General features: G+C 31.7%; 1 protein-coding gene across 1 annotated transcript in view; it reads left to right on the plus strand.

Moving 5' to 3' along the window:
• Positions 1-21,331, plus strand: part of LOC130441137 (discoidin domain-containing receptor 2-like) — a 442,354-nt gene that overhangs the window by 366,163 nt on the left and 54,860 nt on the right. The window contains exon 11 of the mRNA XM_056774687.1: positions 10,108-10,304. Within this exon, the coding sequence (XP_056630665.1) occupies positions 10,108-10,304 (197 nt within the window). The remainder of the gene's footprint in view (positions 1-10,107; positions 10,305-21,331) is intronic.

Below are 21,331 nucleotides of genomic sequence, written 5' to 3' on the forward strand. Positions count from 1 at the left end.
GGACTTGTTCGTAACAATATGTTAAAATATTGAACAAATTCCAGCTTATTATATAAAATACTAATTTATATTCGTATATTTAACACTAGAGAAAACAATCAAATCTGCTTGATAGTTGTAGACAACTTACAACTACCCTTAAAGTAATTTTGTGGTTAATAGTAGCTTGGTAGATTTGATTTCTGCTAGTTGTTTTATACATTGTATGTAAACAGATGCTTTGTATATAAAGCGAGTAACACTGTATTCACCTATTCATCACATCATACAATAAGGTTTCGCTTCCACTCATCAATGTAGGATAAATTGCTAGTAGTTTTTTTTTCTACTTAGTATTCTCTCCTATTATTCTAGAAAAACTATAGTTTCAATTAGTATCTTCTAAGATCAAAATTTAACAGATTTTCATTTATTAATTTCGATAAACATACTTTCACAAGCATAAAAACGTTTCAAACATAATCATACCTTAATCTTATGTTTTGTGAAGGTTTAAAGTCCTGTTATTGTGAATATGGTGACAAAAACAAAATAAATGATTCCGTATTGCACCGTCAAAGGCCAGTGACTTCCAATCCAATTCAATTGATGTTGACAATTTTATCACGATTATGCAGTGCATGATTTATCAGTTTAACTTCAGTGAATCATCATTTTTCAGACAGCGCATATAGTTAGCGTGAAAAATGAAGTTGAATTATTATGTTGTCAAATGAGACGGCAATGAACGAAGTCATTTTACAACTCAATAAATTAATATGGTAACAGGAACGACAGCATCTTTACAGATTAAGCACGAGACTTTGCAAGCTGAAGCTAGATTGGTTTCAGTGAAATACCAATTACCATAGATAACGCAAGTGTTTTAGTGTAATTAATTTAAAAAAAAAAACTCCTTTAGATATATTCTTTCTTAGAAAAATAATTCCAACTACCAATTATCATTTGATATCGCAAAGATGAGATAATTAGATCTAATTATCTAATTTTAAAATTCAATATGACATCATTCACAATTTATAAATTAATTTATAATTAATTACGACGAAGTTACTTGCTTATGTTACTAAAAGCAATACGCCCTATTGTTGTTTCCAATAAAAAAAACAACAACAAAAATATTTAGTAGTCGTAGGGAAAGTATAGTATTCTTCTCGCATATAATGAGTTATTATTCACTCGTTGATTTAGTGAACCTCAACTCGTGAATAATAAACTACATTATACACTTGTGAATAATATACTATTATCCATGACTGTTATATTCAGGGCCGGATTAGTCTAGGCGCTTGGGGGACTATAATCCCGGGCCCCAGGTCCAAGAGGGCCTTATCATTTGGAAAACAATCTGTATTTTTTGATGGGTTGATACCACAAATTTAACGTATTGGTATTGATATTATTTTTTTTAATTTTTCCGGGCTTCCGAATTCCTTAAGAAGTTCCCGTCATTATTTTAGCCCCGGGCCTTTTAAATCTTAATCCGCCCCTGTGTATAATGTATCCATTATACGTCTGATGTTTCCTTGATTGAGTAATAATATTATATTATTTTACTACAAAAAAAAATATTTTTAACCAGAACCAAAATAATTTATAAATCGAAGTAGCATTTTGAACACCATAAATTTGACTAAAACATTATTGTTTATGTGCGAAGGTTTCTCAGATTTTTTTGTTAAAATTTATATAGAAAGTGAAAGGGACTTTTGTTTAACAGTACTAGAAATTAGTGAAGCTGCTGAAGTTGCCTTAATATAATTCATTGCCGAAAAAGTCAAGGAAAGTATATAATATCGCCTATAAATAGTATTCTACTCGTATAATGAATTATTACTCACTGGGTGATTCATGCCAGACAGTAAATTTCACCTCGTGAATAATATAGTGTTTTGTTGATAGAACATAGCTATTTTTGAGACGATTTTTTAGTTGTTCCACTCAAAATTGATTTCTAAATTTGTTTCCAATCAACTATACGCACCCTCTAGTGAGGAACAGACAAATTATTTGTAGGTTTTCCAGGGCCAATTTTGCTATAATTGTTTGCATTTGTACTATAAACTGCCGATAGCAATTCCTATTGGGACACCCATATTATGTTACCATAATATTCATAACAATTCGTATATATGTCTCACCTTAACTAGTTTCCAAAATTTATAATGTATAATGTATAATTTCACGCCATTACCATTCGTTTCACATAAATTGATTTTATTCATTGCTTAACATACATTTAAAGTCATTATTTGGTTATTTAGAGAAATAATGAGACGTCGAAACGTCATTTTGGAAGCTTTCGAAGGAAAACATTTCAAAGGATTGCTAACATATCTCGAATAATGAACCTACAATTTAAATATTTCTTTTCAAACATCCAAAGAATCTTTCTGACATTTTCACGAGTAATTTTACTGAGTTTCTTTAATAAATCGTATAAATGAGTGCTTGTACAGATCGTAAATATTTCTCGAAAACGTTTAAGAAATGGTTAAATATAAAATAGCGGCTTCATTTTGAAATAATTACTGTAGGTACATATGAAACCCATTAGGCGGTTTTTGAAAATAGCTATTTTGGAATGGAATATAATTGGTTGATAATCATAAGAAATTACGGAGCGATATACCAAAAATGTTTCTAATGTCATCGCCGGAATGCCAAATAAAATGTCAAGCACAGAATTTATTATCCACATCGTTTTCTTCTACTTTGGTATACAAATTTACAAAGCTAAATTTTTTAGAATTAATAAAAATGTCTAAAACATAAATGATTATGGTGTTTTCAAATACATGTTTTCTGTATTTGGATTTTTTTATCAAGTACCTACTTCTTTCATGTAAAATTTTTTGTCGCTTATGAAGATTATATTGTACTTCGTAAAAAATATTAATATATCTCTGTCTTTCATATTTTCTTCAATTCGTTTCTTCCGGGTCCTTGAGGGTCTTCCGCGCCTCCTTACATTCTGCGATTTCCACAGTCTCTATATTTTTCTCTTGTCTATCTGTTAGCACTCACATCCATACGTTAAAGTAGGTTCATTTTTTCTGATCAAAGCAACGATTTCAGAATTTGTCTAGCCTTTTTTTCCGTTGTTGCACTCTATTTCTTAAATATCGTCTTTAGTTGTTCCAACTTCCGAAATTATGCTTCCTAGGTATTTGAATTGTCTACATCGTCTAACGCTATTTATTTGCAGTTCGGGTCACCTTGTGTGCTTCCTACCGGCAGATATTTTGTTTTTGACATATTCATATTCTCCAACTCATTCTCCAACTACTCCGAGCTTCCTGAATGTATATTTCAAATAATTTGGTGATAAACTGCACCCTTGTCTCAAACCTTTTGACTTTCTGTATATGTTCTGAATAGCTCGAACATAAACATTGCTGAGGTCAGATTTCATCAATGTATCAAAAAGCGTTTCCAACGGTTTCATTTCGTAGGCCTTTTCGAGAGGTATTATTAATACATAAGAGCCCCGCAGTAAATCAGTTGTGTTCTTCTATTTCAATCATATTTTTTCAATTCTATTTTTCAAAACTTTGTCATACAACCTTCCCATTGCGCTAACTATACTTATGTTATACTACACTTCTTCTTTTCTACTTTCTTGTATATAGATGTATTTTACGCCATATTCCAGTCTTCTGAGATTTCTTCCCCAACCATTAGGTAGTTATTGGATAGCTTTGTTATAATTTCCTGTAATATTTTCCGTCCATCTTTCACCAACTCAATGGGAATATTTATCCTCAACGTATAACTCATGTTACATAGCTTGAAGAAACCAGGTTTTATTGGTAAAGAATAAAACAAAACTTCTGGTCGCCATTATTACTTTTGCTAATATTTTAGTGAAGAATTTTTGTATAACATTACTCATGAACTGGATTCCTCGATAGTTTCTTGAATCTGATTTTTATCCTTTGGCGGTAAGCATTTGGATACCATATTCTTCACTCTAAAAATTTTGTTAAAGAGTATCTGTAACGCAGCTAGTAATATATTCACCTATATCTTCGATAATTTCTTTCTTTGTTTCATAAATACTTATTCTATTCTTAAATTTCGCTGTTAGTTTCAGTAGTTTCTTCATATGAGTAGTTAACATTTTCATCTGGTATCTCAATATTAAGAATTGAACTTTTTCTTTTTAAAGCTTTATGTTCGTGAGTATTATCTAGTCTTAAACTGAGGTTTGGGAATTTTTACTTTTGACAGTATATTTGGATTTGGATATCATTATACCGTAATTGAAATTGTGTTCTCTTTTCCATCAGCAGTCTCGTTATTTAATAACCAGACCTCGTATACTATAGGCTTTCTTATTCTTTTGTATCAGCTCGTTCATTGTTTTTGTATACCATTCCGGATTTGTTGTATTCTGTATCTTTTAGTATCCTAGAGATTCTTCAGCTGCTTCCTGCTTGTATTTCTTTATCTGTCCATGCAAATGTTCTGCGCTCGCAATTTGTGTTTCTATGTTCTGTAATTAGTCTTAGTTTATAAAGGAGAGTTGTTTTTGTTTCAGACCGTACTACGACTAGTTGTTTATTTGCTATAACTATATGGGTTTTAGTAAAGTATAATTTAGTCTGATAATCTTAACGAATTTTGAATAAGCAATGAATTGTTTTCATGTATCAATACTCATAAATAGTATTATATCTGAATAACGAGAATATTATATTTAACCCAAAAGTTTAATTCATTTAATGAATTTATTCAAAATATATTGAACATATTGAATAGTGCGTTAATTTCAATTGTTACTTTCCAAACAAAGGTGAAGATACATAAAGAAAAATCTGTAACTATATACTGAAATTGCTTCTCGTTCCAGTACATGTTGTATTTTCGTTCGTCAGACCTTGAGTGATGGTCGGCATTTTTCTCGGCTCATCTAACACGGATTCCCATTAAATTGGAATTTCCAGCTTTTCTCGTATAACGCACATGAAGCTTTTATGATTTACATTCAACTGAATACATAAATAGACGCAACATCATGTGCCATATTGTTTATACTGACGTGCCCCACACAGGAGAGCTCCTTTCGTTTATTTGCCAAGAAAAGATTGTTAAAAAGTCAAAATATTTGTAGCAATATAAATGGGCTTTATGTTTTGTCGGTGATAAATGTATACCTAAAGTAGACATCTGTATTACTTTTTTCTGATTATACAAAGCTATTATAATGATAATAACATTTCGATTCGATTTAATTTTATCTTAATGCGAGTTGATGAACAATTTTTTTAGTCTGTATATTTGTCGTTTTGTAATCTGTTTGAAACGGTATTGAACAACTGTACTAACTGGTTGTGATTCTGTAAAAACGGTTCCAAAATACCTATAATTTCTCGCTTCTCCATCTGCTCGATATGGTTGTACAGGCAACGTGCGTTTATTTGCTGCTCATCATCACCCATACAGTAAATTTGCAGAAATCTTGGATTGTTATGAGGCATCGGTATTGAAGAACCAATTTGATGATACACTTGGCCCTGAATCTTAAACGTTGATTAAAAATTGCGACCATCCTCATTCTGAATGATTTTTGTTGCTCCAAATGATGTCATTTCGAAGCACGAATTGAATTTGCAGATTTTACGTAAAAACAATTTAGATTGGGATGTAGCTCCAGCCGATAGTGCTTTCAATGGTTCTGGCGGAGAATTCGATGGTAGCAATATAACTTTTTTTGATACGCTGCAGAAACCGACCGATTCACCTTTGTATTTGAGTGCATGACAGTGTTGGCATTGTTTGTTCATGGTACCAAATACAATTTCTGAATGTGACGAATAGTCGATGTCCGACTCATATTCAAACGCAAGGCGAAGAAATGATGCACGTGTCAATACGCCATACACTTGCAAACGCTGTTTTTCACGTGTTATGAACGTATCGGTGACTCGTTGACGGGCCAGTTATGATCTCGTTCGAAGCCGTTCGTTGCGTCGCTCTTGACTTTCATTAGCACATCTGATTACAGCATTGTTTCTTACATTTTCATTGTCTTCTGCCGATCTATTTAAGCGACGGTTTTGGAGTAATTGTGAATTCCGAGTCCGTCGACCAATATTTCCTCTTCGTCCACGAAGACGTTGCATTGTTTTATGTACGTAATTTATATGTGAATATAATACACGTAATATTCACTGAAATGCGGCACCTGAAATATCAAAAGACGCCGTACAAAACAATTTAAATGTCAAAATAACGAAACACACTTAATATGATACACTCAAACTAAAATGTCGAATGAATACATACACAAAATGAATGAAATGGATGCATAAATGCATACACAAATATTCAAACAAGTCATTTACTTGCAGTATAGATAAATAACCTAGGTATCGACGGCAGTGCCATCTGCCGGGCTTATTTGTGAATCTAAACCATCCTCGAATCCACTTGAACACATACAAAAAAAATTCATTCAAATCCGTTCACTGTCAACACAAGTACAGAAGAATTATATATATAAAGAGGAAAAAAACTAATTTCAAATCAGAAGAGACTTAAAATCAAGATGATTTAGGAACATATCACAAGGTTTGAAAAATAAGAAATTAGTATATATATATATATATATATATATATATATATACTATCGATTTCGTAGTGGCAATGTGTACTAACTCTAATATATTCCGAGCTTAATATTTCAATCAAGCGTCAATTTGAATATTGAATTTTGAAGTTGACGGATCTAATATTTTTTAGAAGATATAACAAAATTCATCACACCACAATTTTTAATCAATTAGTTAAAAATTACGGTGTGATGACAAACACGACACATATTTAACTAAAATTATAGCCGAAGATGTTCCTAAATCAAATCGTAGAGCAGAAAAAAGTCAACAATAAAATTTTAAATTCTATTTTATCTGATCCTGGCTATTTGTATTTTCTTGATGCTCCAGGCGGCTCTGGAAAAACGTTCCTTCCTCAGGAATTACTGTGTCTATGATAGACGGAGGTGAAGCAGCTCACTCTGCCTTCAAGTTATGTCTCAATTTATATGCGTGTCCATCTTCAGCCCAACTCAAAAGCAGAAGAGTTATTTAATATATTGATTGACATAGGTGATGGCTGAATTTCTGAAGAAGATAGAAGAATGAAGGTGTTCTATAATAATTATGAAACTATCCCAGATTCAATCACCTCAACTCACAAAATATACTCGAATATTGACAAAGCTGGCGACAATTGTAGTTCATGCCATTGTCATATCAACAAATGAACAAGTCAACTGTACTAACATTTAGCTGGAGAAACAGCCAAATGTGTAAATAAGGTATGAATCGATGGACAAAGTATGTCCACTTTACTGTTGAGTTCTCACATACTCTTAATCCACTAGAGATACCTCCTCATGTTCTTCTACTCAAGATTGGCATTCCAATGATGTTACGAAATTCAAATCGCCAAAATTATATAATGGTGCCAGACTAAATGTCAAGGTCTTGCACAAAAATGTCATGATTTTCAGCGGAAAATACGAAGGAAAAACTGTATTCATTCCTATAATTATTAATAAATAACGATCAAGTAGAGCTAAATAAATAACAATTGGTCCTAAAATTTTCACCGCTTTTCCTAAATATTATTAAATATTATTGGAAACGTGGTCCATCATTAAGTAAAAACAACTACAGTTGGTTTTGAAAATACTTTGCTCATTCATCATAATTCTTCAATAAAATTCATTTTACTTCTAACGAACCTTCACAAAATTATTTCAGCTTCGTGAGACATATCCGATTAGAAGCCGTCCATTCTGCAAAATTTCTGTAGCAGTTAATTAAGCACGGAGGGAGCCTGAGAATCTCAACATAAACGTTGGCAACCTGTAGCTACGAGTAATATGGCGTCACGTCCAATATGTCTCTTATGAACAGTCGCTTGTTTTTCGAGATGTGAGAGTGGTTTTCGTTTATGCAAACTTGAGAGAATTTACGAATATGTTCATGCAAAATATATTATTCGTAGATATATCAGTATACTTATTGTGACATTTATGATTCGAATAAGAGAATCTTTGATGCAAAATGTCTGTCAGTATGAAATTTTATTTCGAAACCATAACTGACAATGAACAAGAGAGTGGCATTTAATATAAATTATGTCTAAAACGTGTCTATTTTCAAAAAAAAAATGTACAAGGTGAGTCTTGAGAAGGTTTAACACATTTCTAACAAATGTATAGTCCCTCAGGAAGGATATCTTGTGGATCATAAAAAATCTCAACTCCTCTTCTTTATCAGCTTATACGAAATTAATAAAATTCATTTAAATTAATACCTTACGTCATTAGGGTTATTCTATGTTTGATAAGATTTAATCGTTCGATAAAAATTTAATGAAAGTGCAACAACATTGCAACATTGTCTGACGCGCGTTTCGATAACCAAGTTATCGTCTTCAGAGACTGAATACAGTGTATTCAGTATGAATATCAGTATCAAATCAAGGGAAATTAAAATGAAAAACAATGGTAACAAATCTTCCTATATTTATCGTTGAGTTTTCATAAGATCCATTAAATCTAGCGTTTTTATTTTATTCCAATATCTTTCTGCCTCATTGTGTGAGTCTTCGAAGAGAAACTTCACCTTAAAAATATTCGAACCTAAATATATATGCTGCTGGATGTAAATTCCAAGTATTTTTCAAGAACTTTGAGAGTTGAAAGTACATTCAATTTGTGACTCTAAAAAGGTTCACTGTGACAATTCAATGTTTCAAAGTATTACTCAAGAGTGTCATCTTAAAAGCAGCATCTATTTTACTTCAACATTTCTTCTGATGCTCCAATATTTCTGTGAACTCCACTAACAAGGTTAGACTAATAATTTTTTCTATTAAAAAGAAAATTGTCAACTTGTTATTTTCAAAAGAAATGATTTCACTTCAGTATTATAGATAGTCTAAAATGCTTCGTTTTAAAAGTGATTAAGACAATAATGGGAACAATCAAATTAATTTCATGTTAAAAAAATAGGTGCAAATATATAAGCAATTAAAAAAACTATATTGATAAAAAAAGTTGAAATTTCTGGAACCGCTGGTAATATTCATACTGAATACACTGTAAATGCGTTTCGATAACAAAGTTATCGTCTTCAAATACTGAAGGTAAACTAAAACTAATGACTTGACTTACCAGTTTTATACTAAATTTTACCACCAATAAACCTTCTCCCGCGAAAATAAATTCCCAGTGGGAATAACGTCCTTGGCGGGAATATTTATTACTTCACTACTAAACTATAGTGGGCTGTAAGGAATTGATCCTTTGTCTCTATTTAAGCTACTCTTACATTTAGTAATTTCAATGTTTTCAAATGCATCCAACAATTTATTATTGGATACGTGTAACAATAATCATTAGGATTACCCAACGAAAGTTTTAATGTATATATGGAATTAGTGGTGATTGTGACGGAACGTATATTGGGCAGACTAAGAGATCCGTTATTGTCCGGCATAAAGAGCACATTTAAAATATGGACGGAGCGGAAAATCGAGTACTAGTCATAATTGCTCTATTTAAAAGTAATTTAAATAGGGATAAAGGGGCGCTGGAATTTATTTCCGCGGAAGTAGGTTTATTGGTGGAAAAATTTAGTAAAAAACAGGCAAGTCCAGTCATTAGATTTTAGTTTACCTTCAGTCTCTGAAGACGACAACTTGGTTATCCAAACCCGCGTCAGGCAGTGTAATTGTGAGTATTGGTGTGAACAATGTATTCAGCATATTCAGCATAAAACTATATTTCGATAAATAAACAAAACTTCCATGAGCGTTAAGAATTGTACGGCGAGACTGACTTGTCTTTTCGAACGGCAGGTAATTGTGGGTTTCTGAAAATGATTGTTCAAACATTATTGACTGCCTCTTCTTATTGGTTGAAATTATTTATTTATGTATTCAAAAATATATTTATATTTGACATACTGAAATAATTTTGTTGATTTTGTTTAATGTCGGGGAATAATTTAAAATAATATTTTTTGGAATACATCTTTGTGAGTCAATTAAAACGAATATGATCTCATTTTTCCTGTTTTTTCTCAGATTTCACAAGCGTCAACAGTTTTCCGGAGGAAATGAAATATACGACGCAAACGCCTTCGACGACAGCTTTCTACAATATGACACCCCCGCCTCCACCATCTTCTCGACCTCCAACATATGACGTACAAAATGGGACACTACCCCAAAACGGAACAATTATAACTGAGAACTACTACGCGGCAACGGACATCATCAAGGTTTGTGCCAATCTTCCTGCGGTTTACTAATAGCTATCACTTACAAGAAAATATTTACGTGTGTGTTTGAATAAATAAGTACAGACTACAACTTCTGTTTACATATATCATTGTGTACTTTTTTAAAGTTATCCTTATTATTATTCAAATTTTAAAAAAAAGCTAATTGATAGTAATATTCCTTACATCACAATTTCTAGCATTTCCTGGATTCTCTAAATTTTTTCGGTATCGACAATAATCTTTTCCATCACTTGCATCATGTGTAACAAAGATCCATTTATCTGTCATCAATATCTTCAACTTGATAATTAGAGTAATAGATGTTATAAAAAAAACAGTAAATTAACCATCACGTTTTTTTTGACTCCACAACTCTGCAGTTTTTTATATTCCAAGAACAGAAACATATTTTATTCTATATGTTACACAAATTTGTTCAAAAACTCTTTCGATCCTTCCTATGTTCGAATGAAAAATTATGAAATGTCTCAACAACCGATTGAAATTTGAATACGCCTTTTCGTCATAATGTATTCAAACATCTAAGGACGTAAATATGATATCCGTGGACGCTGTACGCAAAAGACAAGCAAGCAGTTCTATGTTCGGTCCAGCTGCAGCAATCGAATTCTTTAAGGTAGGCAAACAAAAAACAATACGCAATTCCATCAAATTCAAACGGTCTGAGCTGCTCATGCAGGCAGTAATCCGCGATACCGCAAATCCACGCGTCTTCAGGGTCACACAGAATATACTGATCAAGTTCAAGTAAGAGCAGCTTGAGTATCGGCTCTACAGCCTTGGCATATCGACTGTGTCTTCCATAACTTTGATCCGCTGAAAAAGATCTCAAAGTGAAACGCTGCAACTCGGGCGATAGACTAAATGAAACAGTAAAGGACTGGCTTATCATGGCAACAGGACTTTTTGGGAACAGGAAACTCTTCGGCTCGTTAAACAATGAGATAGTTGTGCTCAAGACTATAGTGACGTTTGAATAAAACCTTTAATTATACCCACGGTGTCCTTTCGGACTTTTTCATTTATACACCCTTCTAGTTATATTGAAATATATAGTTTTCTTAGTATATCATATGGAATAATTTACCAAATATATGAAATTTGGAACATGGTTTTTTTATTGAAATAAAAAAATACTTTAGAAGCGCCTCTATCATTAACAATAACTAATACAGTGAAGCCAATATGTTTCACATCACTTGCTCTACCACTAACGAAACATGAAATTCTTTTAATACCAAATAAACAATGGCAACTTTAAAATAAAAAAGAATACACTTAGATGTGTTATTATCAAACTTTATAGAATATATTCTCTTATTAGGTTATCACAGATTTCTACATTTAGATAATGCAGGGTATATAAACAGTGCCTAGTTATTCTTTATATACTTAACGCTAACGTAGTAACACTGGATGCAGTTTTGCAATTAAAAATAATTGAGTTTCAACTTGCACTGCAATTTTGTCTGCATACATAATTTTGTAATTTTCCCGAGGTGTTAGTTCTAACAAGTTTTATCGGTACCGTGACTTTTTATAAACGTATTTATATATAATGAAATTTTGTTAAAAAATCATAATCTGATAAAAAATTGCGAATCTGGCAATTTGAAATAAAACACTTCTAAAACAAGATGTTACGTTTAATATACTTGGATGCCTTTGAAATAATGCAATTGATATTTATTATATTAGTTTAATTTGTTATAGGAAACAATAAAACTTGGTTATTTCCACAAAAGGTAGATACGGAGAATGTATGCTGTTGATTATGGAACATGCAGCGTAAACTTTATTATTTTAAATGGAATACCATGTATATTAATACATTTCTGAAATCTACGTAACATTTTAGTATACTTTTGTCTAAAAACTTTTTTCGAAAACTGCATACTTTTTGAGTTAACTTTTTGGAAAAAATTTGACCTTTGCAGATCCTTATAAATTATTTTTTACGAGGATACTCTTAGAGATATGTAAATGGTTTCTATTCGGTTAGACTTATTTGAATCTATGTTGAAACATTTTTCATTTTATACAGGGTGTGTATAAAAAGTGTTCAAAGTTTAACTTCATAAATATCCAATTTCTTTATTTTTTAAATAGAACCACCCGGTTTTTTCTATTTTAATGTATTCAGTGGTAAAAATAAGACAAATTCATGTATATTTTCCTATACCTAAACCTCACCTTTATCCAGATATTAAATGTTTTCTGTAAATTTTTAGAGATGCAGGTGTGGTCTAAATTTTACTTTGACCCGATAACTTTGCTTCAAATGAACCATATAGCTTCAAATTCAGATCGTATCCGAAAAGCCAAACGTAGAACTGTTCATGATTTTACTATAAATATTCTGCTATATACAGATAGTTTTAACTCGTCGTGGGACACCTTATATAGTGATGTAATAATTTGAGCTATTTCTTTATAAAAATGGAAGATCTTATCAGGAAAATTATATTCATATCTCTAAATAAGCCTAGAGGAGGAAATATGTTCATTTATTCACGAGAAACAAGTATTTTTCATTTTTTAACAAGATAAAAGATGAACAAGAGAAAATAAAGCAGACAACGATTTTGGATTACCAATGCTTGTCAACGTTTGACATATAATACACACAAATATGGTAAAAATGATAATTCACGGCTACAACAGAATTATTAAAAAAATATTAAGCATAAAATTATTTCACTTGAGCCCATCAATTTTGATTGCTTGTGTAAACAACGCCAAAATAAAATAATCGTTTCTATAAAGAGGGTGGTATTGAAGCACATTAATTGTACTGAGTTTAATTGAAATATAAAGTAAAATATTGTAGGCATGCAATCATAGTTGGGTATTGTCTGTCGAAACTCAAGGTTCTGTCGAAAGAGCAAACTAAGATTTTGAAAAACAAAGCTCTTCATCAGAAATAAATGCAAGACCTGTTTGGTTACTACAGAATCATAATAAACTATTCCCCAATACAATTTGCAGTCAACATAATTTCAAGATGAAAGGCGTTTTTACGCTGCAATTGTCTTAACCACTGCAATTCTAACATGAAACTTATAGTGAATGAAATATAGAACGTGATATTTAGTAATTACATCGGCTGTATTGAGGAAATAAGTTGAGAGGAAAAGGGAGAATTCATAAAAACCATTAGATACCATATTGATATTATCATTGGCGTAGCTAGACCTGAGCGAATTAGGCCCTCGCCCACGGCCTCGCACTTAAAGAAATGGTTCCAATATAAAAACAGTTGTTGATGCCGTAACTCAAAGTTTGCTCACCTCGTATCACAGATTATATTTACTATATATAAAGTTGTATTCAAAAATCGACCATTTTGGAATTTTCTCTATCTAAATATTTATTTAGCTTATGATTAAATGTATATATTATATAAGTTTATGAGCTTAAGTTAATCTTTCAAGTTCTGAAACGTCAAGTTAACGGTGTATATTCACGAAAATCGACAATATTTACTTAAATCACGCAGACAAGGATGACGTGTCTTTTAGCTTTTGAATTTAGGTCATGCTGTCGTATCGAAAAGACAGGGATATATTTGTTTGAGTTATAGAAAGACGTTTACGATTTGTCGTGACTATATTTTTTAGAAAATGCATTTATAAAGAAATATCATAGAGTGACGTAATTTTGAATATTAAAGATAAGCGTGTTCGGAGCAAATTAAATAATAACAACTATAAACGAAACACAAATAAGCAATTATTTATTTTTTTTTGAAAGACGCGTTTGAAATATTTTTCCGGAAATAATTGACTGAAAGAACTAATTCAATCAATTCTTGCCAATTGGCAGTGTATAACTTTAAAGTAACGAAGTTTTATTTATTTTATTTAGAAGGTTATTTCTCATAAATTGTGTAATATTATTTCAAATCAAAACATAGTTCGGTTTTAGAAAACAGAAGCTGTAGCTTTCACATCTAACGCACCCAAAATATATCAATCAATGATTTATGACTAAAATCTATTTTCAAACTAGCACAGAAGTCTGTTATTCCATGGGCTAATTTAAAAATAATATCTTTAGGGTTATTTCGGAAGTAAATTGCTTTCACAGTTGCGCGTTATTCATTAAATATAATTATTACTTCTAGCAAAATATAAAACATATTAGAACCATTCGGTTACGAAAGACTAAATGCATAAATAAATTGTTTTGAATTGGAAATATTTCATCAAGAAAAGTACTTCCAGCAATATTTGTTTTTTTACATATTATATTGATCATTGAATATACAGTGTCCAATATAAATTCTGATAAAGACCAAAGTAGTTTAAATTTTTACCATTTATTTAAAATTGGTTTTAAATGAAAAGAGACCTAAAATCAAGATGAATCATCACAAAAAAGTATAGAAGTATTTCGAGCATCTATTATTTTTGGAGCTAACACTAATAGAAAATCAAAGATGGATAATTTTAATTTCATTTACCAAGTAAAGGCCTCTTATTTATATTACTACCAAATCCATCATTCCTAACTCCACGATTGCTATTTCTTTGTTAACTAACTTAATGAACAAGCACCACTTTACAAAATAAACGCCGAAGTTCCTGAAAGCAGTGTCCTAGAACTGCTGCTTCACCTCATCTTCACGGCAGATCTACCAACTAACAATGATGTATTAGCAGCTACATTTGCAGATGACACCGGCATACTAGCATCACACAGAAATCTTTAAATGCATCAAATACGTTACAGCTCCATCTCGACAAGACAGAAAAATGGCTGAAGAATTTTCCTCTTAACCAACCGCAAAGACAAATGCCCATGATGATTTCAAATATCTTGGAATACACCTGGACAAGCTATTAGCATATATTCACCAAACGCAAACAATTGGGTTTGAAACTAAAGGATTTATACTGGCTAATAGGTAGGAAATCCCAATTATTTTTTTTAAACAAAGTACTGATCTATATAGCAATCCCTAAGCCCATATGGACTTACGGAGTCCCATTGCGGGGATAGGCAGCCAAATACAATATTGAAATCCTAGAGCGATCCCAATCGAAGGCCCTACGAATTATCGTAGATGGTCCATAGTTTGTGCCAAACTTTGTCGTAACTCATGACCTCCATGTTTCAACGGTTGAAGCGGAAATAAAAACTTATCCATAAGTTATAAAATCCAAACAGACTTGTATCTAACCTAATGGTGCAACCAACAGATCAGCGTAGACTCAAAAAGCATATTTATTACGAAGGTTTTAACGATTATTAGTGTGTTTCCAATAGCCAAATATAATTGATCTAGTTATTTAGTTATTAATTATAGCTGTAAGAGAAAATGTCACCTAATTTGCTTATTGTAATAATTGTTATAGATTCCAAATAAAGCGGGCATTACCAAGTAATGAAAAATTTCACTATATTACGCTTTAAAACAACAAAGTATGCTGCAATACTCTCTGGAAGGGTAAATATTCGCAAACTTTCTCTAATCTTAAGTCGAAAACTGGTATTCTCGAAGAAAAAGATGACAACCAGAGCTAAAGGATAGTCTAGTCATTGTAAAAAATGCTAGTAGAGCAAAATAAAAGGAAGCCACTGAATTCACACTCTATTATCGGAATATGTTTTATCCTCAGTACATTAGTACCAAAGTCATTTAAATCAATTACAACCTATTCTTCAATTTCATCACTCTACAACTTGAACAATTACATTCTACCAAAGTGTATCTACTATTGGTTTTTAGTAGAGTAGATGTTAAACCTACTATAACTATAAAAAAGCAGTTTGCTTCAACTACCGCATCTTATCGCATTTCTACCAACACAGCAAAAGCTGACATCATCTAAACATCAATCATAAGCACACTATGGATATAATAGATCGTCACGTAGTTATTGGTAGAAGTATTCGACGGAACTGATTAGTGGGCAAATACCTTAGATTGTTTTAACACGTATATTGTTCATTAAAAGTATCAAAAGATTGGACAAATAGTCATTGAAAAAGAAGAAAAATTTGGATATTAGAAGGAATTACAGACTATGTTGTTGAAAGGATTATGGAAGTTAAGTAAAATGGGTGGACTTCGATACTTCATAAAAACATTCTAGTGTTTTTCTTTCTATTTTGGATGACTATTCATATTATGCATGCAAATTGTGTATTTTTGGAACTAGTGCTAAAAATAAAATATAGCAGTTACGTATAAGTGTATAAAATTTGAGATTTACCGTTTTTCTGAATAAAACATACAATTTATTATTTTTACGTATTGTATTTTTATTACCACACAATTCCATATTAAGACAATAAATATCGTAAAAAAAATCGATTTGCTTAATTGTGACATATTTAAATTGCAATACAAATTATATTGTACGCTCCTGTGACGGTTGAAGGGCGAATTACATAAGTTTCCAATGAATAGTTTGAATAATGAAAATTTAATCCTATGAATTAATGGAGTCACGATGCTTGTACTCTTTCCAATAGATTGTTAAAATCGTATGTTACTTAAAAAATCGATGTTGAATATTCATTCTCAAAATTTAGTGGAGAATTACTTACTCTCAAAAGTATATCCATTAAAAAATCTGAAATTCTCTGAAAATGCTCTGGATTTATAAAATGGTAGTAGATAAATGATATATGTTATTTAACTCCCCTTCGTATGGAAAATAAGGGGGCGAAATATATAATTTCATCAGCTCATGTACTTCGATATTCGCTTTTATTAACACTACTTGTGATAAGAGTATCAGTAAAAAAAATATAAACTATATTGGAGGTACTCACCTTAAAGAATTCGTTGATTGCGCATATAAGTTCGCTACCGTGTAATGAGATAGTTTTTCAATAATTTTAAATATTCACTTTGTAATGAGATATTCTACAGCTTTGACAGGAATTTAAAATTGTCTAATGATTAAAAATAGTAGTGAATCAAGGATATTCCTCACATAAAGTAATTCATCTATTCCTATTCACAATCGACAAATAAAATGAGAAAAGATCTTATCTCATTGCCTAATGAATTGTTAAGCAGTGTTTTTTTTTCATAGAAGTTGTCTTACAACCATTTTTGTTCTGCCAAGATTGTTAAAATATAAATTATAGGATAATCATTTTCTTTTTCGACACTAAACATTATCAAATACTCTTTAATCTTTGAGATCTACTATTGTGATTAAGAATAGTAATAAATTTTGAACGTTATAGCTGTTGAGAACATTTTCAAGCGGATTTTTAGTTTGTTCAACTACAATATATTCTTTGATTTTCTATTTCATCACTTGGGTTAAACTATCGATATAATCAGTATCAATACAATACTTGCACATGGAAAATAATATATTTATTTAGTGCTCACCTTTCACAACATCGGTAAAATAATAGATTGTACATAATATTTAAACTTGTCCACGACTGATGAATACATTCAACTAGAAATTGTAAAATGAATCTAATTTATTATTGACATTACTTACAGCTAATTTGTAACTGATTGCACTTATAACATCACTCAATAAGTCTTGTGACTGACACACAGATGGCGCTGCCATTGTCAAATCCACATGACCTTTATGATGTATCAACTTTCAAAAGACTATGTGTAAAATCTCATGACATTTAGATTAGTCAGAAAAAAGTGACAGCCTTTTAAGTGAAGCTACTTTTGTTATTTTCAAAACAATTTCGTGTGTTAATTTATCATCGCTTCTGGATGAAAAAAAAATGTACAAGCTCAGTAATTGCTTCAAAAGTGTTTTTCGAATTTTGCGCCATCTAAAAACCATTTGTTATTGGTTTGTCGAATTTGAACGTAGTCGTACAAACACCGATGATGGTGAACGTTCTGGTCGTCCAATTGAGGTGGTTACTCCAGAAAACATAAAAAAAACTCCACAAATTGGTCGTAAATTGAAATAACGTGAGATAGCTAAGTTCGTACAGATATCAAAAGGCAGTATGTTTACAATTATGCATGAGAATCTCCAAAAGGGAGAGACAAACAATAGCGAATACTACATTGAGTTGTTGGATCGTTGGAATGCAAAAATCAAGGAAAAACGATCTCATTTGTCGAAGAAAAAACCACTGTTTCACCAAGACGATGCACCGATTCTTAAGTAGAAGGCTTCCTCATCTACCGTATAGTCCACATATGGCCCCCAGTGACTACTGGCTATTCGCTGATTTCAAAAAAATGCTCGCCGGTAATTATTCGAGCTCAAATGAAGAAGCAATTGCTGAAACTGAAACCTATTTTGAGGCAAATGACAAATCCTTCTACAAGCACGGCATCGATAAGTTAGAGAGGCGTTGGAATAATTGTATTGCTCTTGAAGGAGATCAAATTGATGGATAAAATCGAAAAAAATGTGTTTTTGTTAACTTAAATTTCAATGCCAAACTAGTTCCACCGCTTCTGAACATGAATATTTTCTACTAAGTGCAAAGTAAAATCCTAAATCCTAATAGAATAATGCAAAACTCGATGAAATATTAATCTTCGAAAGACAAAGCAGGTAATCCTACGACGAAATGAGAATCGAAGTAGAGCAAGTGAAAATCCAACTAGCAAGCATCAAGAAAACTCGAAGAGTATTTATACTCTGGATACCACAGCTCCACAAATGCTGTCGTAATACTCCCTCATAGATATATACAATATGTCTCTAGGCAACATTCAAACGAAACTCCCATACTGTATCCGCACCATCTGGCACAAATATTATCACATCTAAGGCGTTAACCTGAGAAATCCACCCCAAAAATATACCTGTCTCTCATCATGCACTACTAATCATCCAAGAAATCTTCCATAGTCAGTAAAATCTCTTGCTTTAACAGAACCTTAACAATCGCCGATGATTCCAAAACAAATGTAAAATTACCATAACTCTAAACTACGTACTTCTTTTAGTTTATTGTATAGATGACGAAAAAGATGTTCTCATCCAATTGTTGTTTTCAACTCCCAAAATAATATGTGAGCTAATGTCTAGGTGCTAGACCAAAACTAAGGGTCAGTTTTTTACATTCAGTTCTATTAAAACTCTAATTAAAATATAATCGTGAGTATCCTTTTAGAAAAGATGATGTTGAGGTAGGTAGAAATATAATCTCGTATATTGGAAAGTAGTGTCTAACAATTGTTTTTTCTCATAACTTGAATATGCAAGTTTTCCTTGGGTCGCTCTGTATATCAAAATCTCAAGATAATAAATCATGACATTAAATAGAATATCAAGGTATAAAAAATTGAATCTCATAATATTCAAATTTAAAGAATGACTACAGCGAATGAAATATATTGTTCACTTTTATACCTTGTGCTAGTGAAAGATCCTAATCACTTTTTCTTTTAATATTGATCTCTTTTCAACTTTTGACATTATAGTTCCGACGATGGAGCAAGAATAACACAAATTGTAATTTAGAATTTCATTTGATGTGTCCCCATTAATCAAATAAATGAGTGTTTTATAAAAGAGAAACTTAAACAAAGTGGATTAAAGAGACAGCACAAGAGAGATGGATTGAGGAAAGAGATAGAAATGTACCGCTATATCGAGAATAAGAAATAATGTTCGTTATATTTACTGAGTATAAGTCTTCAGTATTAAATTTAATGATATCATCCTTATACCAAGTGGCATAAGGATGATACGCTCATGCTACTTGAATTTTTAGATTCATTAAAAATGATATTGGAATGTAGGTTTAATTAAAGTTCATTTTTAATGTAATGAGCTCTTAAAAACAGGAAATTTTATGAAGGTACAGTCTATTTTGGCAGATTGATGGGATTATATTTCAATACGGTTATACGATTCATAGACTTGACATTCCATTCGCCATACACCGTCAAATTTGACTCTATAACACTGCGTGATGACATCTTAGGTACTCCAGACGATACATCTTAAGGAAACTAATGAAGAAGAGGTTGGATATGCGATTAGGTCACGAACATAGAGAATACTTATATTAGTTTCATACGCTTATCGATCCACACCAGAAACTATGATGGAATTTTTGGGCTTCTTGACATTTATTTACTCCCTACGCCACCACGACATGCAGAGGACCCTTAGAAGATGCTCTTACTACTGCTTTTGAATATGATGCAGCCACGAAGAGGATATGGCAAGGTCAATATCATATGAGAAGAAGGTGAATAGAATAACTTTGACCAGAGTTTCAATATGATCAAAGATGTATGGTTGAGAAAAAGCCGAGGAAGATTACGAAATGTATTAACATTTACGCAGACACAAGGAAATTGAAACAGGTCAGCTACGATGGGGAAGCACCGACCTGGGATCGTTCCAAAGTCCCTCTCACACTGATAGTTTTTCTCAGATGTCACAGACACAGTATATATGTGGATGGGAAAATAGAAACTCTGCTAGTGGGAATCAGAAAGACTAGAACATTATTAGGTCAAAGGTGCCAACGTTCACGGGAAGACTTGATATTGAATTACATCACCTATCAAGAATGTGATGTACATCGACCTTTTTGTCCATATCAACTCTTGTTCGGAGTAAAATTGGAACAAAGTCGTTGCTAGCTAGATTATAAGCTTTTTGGTTTGAACACCAAACTGTACTCACTCTAATATATTCCGAGCTTTCGAATTCTTATGTATTAATTGTCTGAGATATTATTAGTTAAGATTTGCTGCGGTTTTAAATTATGTTATTTCTTGTGAAAAATATTAAATTCATCGATTTCAAAACGTAATTTTGTTTGCGTAATAATTTGCTGTATAACACAAGATTCCAATTTCCTTTTCATATTGTTCTCAAGTATAAGTACATATAACATTCAAAACACTTTCGCTAAATTATGACCGCCATCTCGCAAAATGACTAGTGTCATAAAATGTTACCCGCATTATATAATATAGCGATTCCATCCAAAGGACCATATTTTACGAGGAAAATATACGTGGGTAATAGAAGATGAACAATATCATTTGGACGTAAAAGGTAGTCAATAAA

This window comes from Diorhabda sublineata, chromosome 3 (assembly GCF_026230105.1).
Source record: "Diorhabda sublineata isolate icDioSubl1.1 chromosome 3, icDioSubl1.1, whole genome shotgun sequence".
In the NCBI taxonomy this organism is placed as follows: domain Eukaryota; kingdom Metazoa; phylum Arthropoda; class Insecta; order Coleoptera; family Chrysomelidae; genus Diorhabda; species Diorhabda sublineata.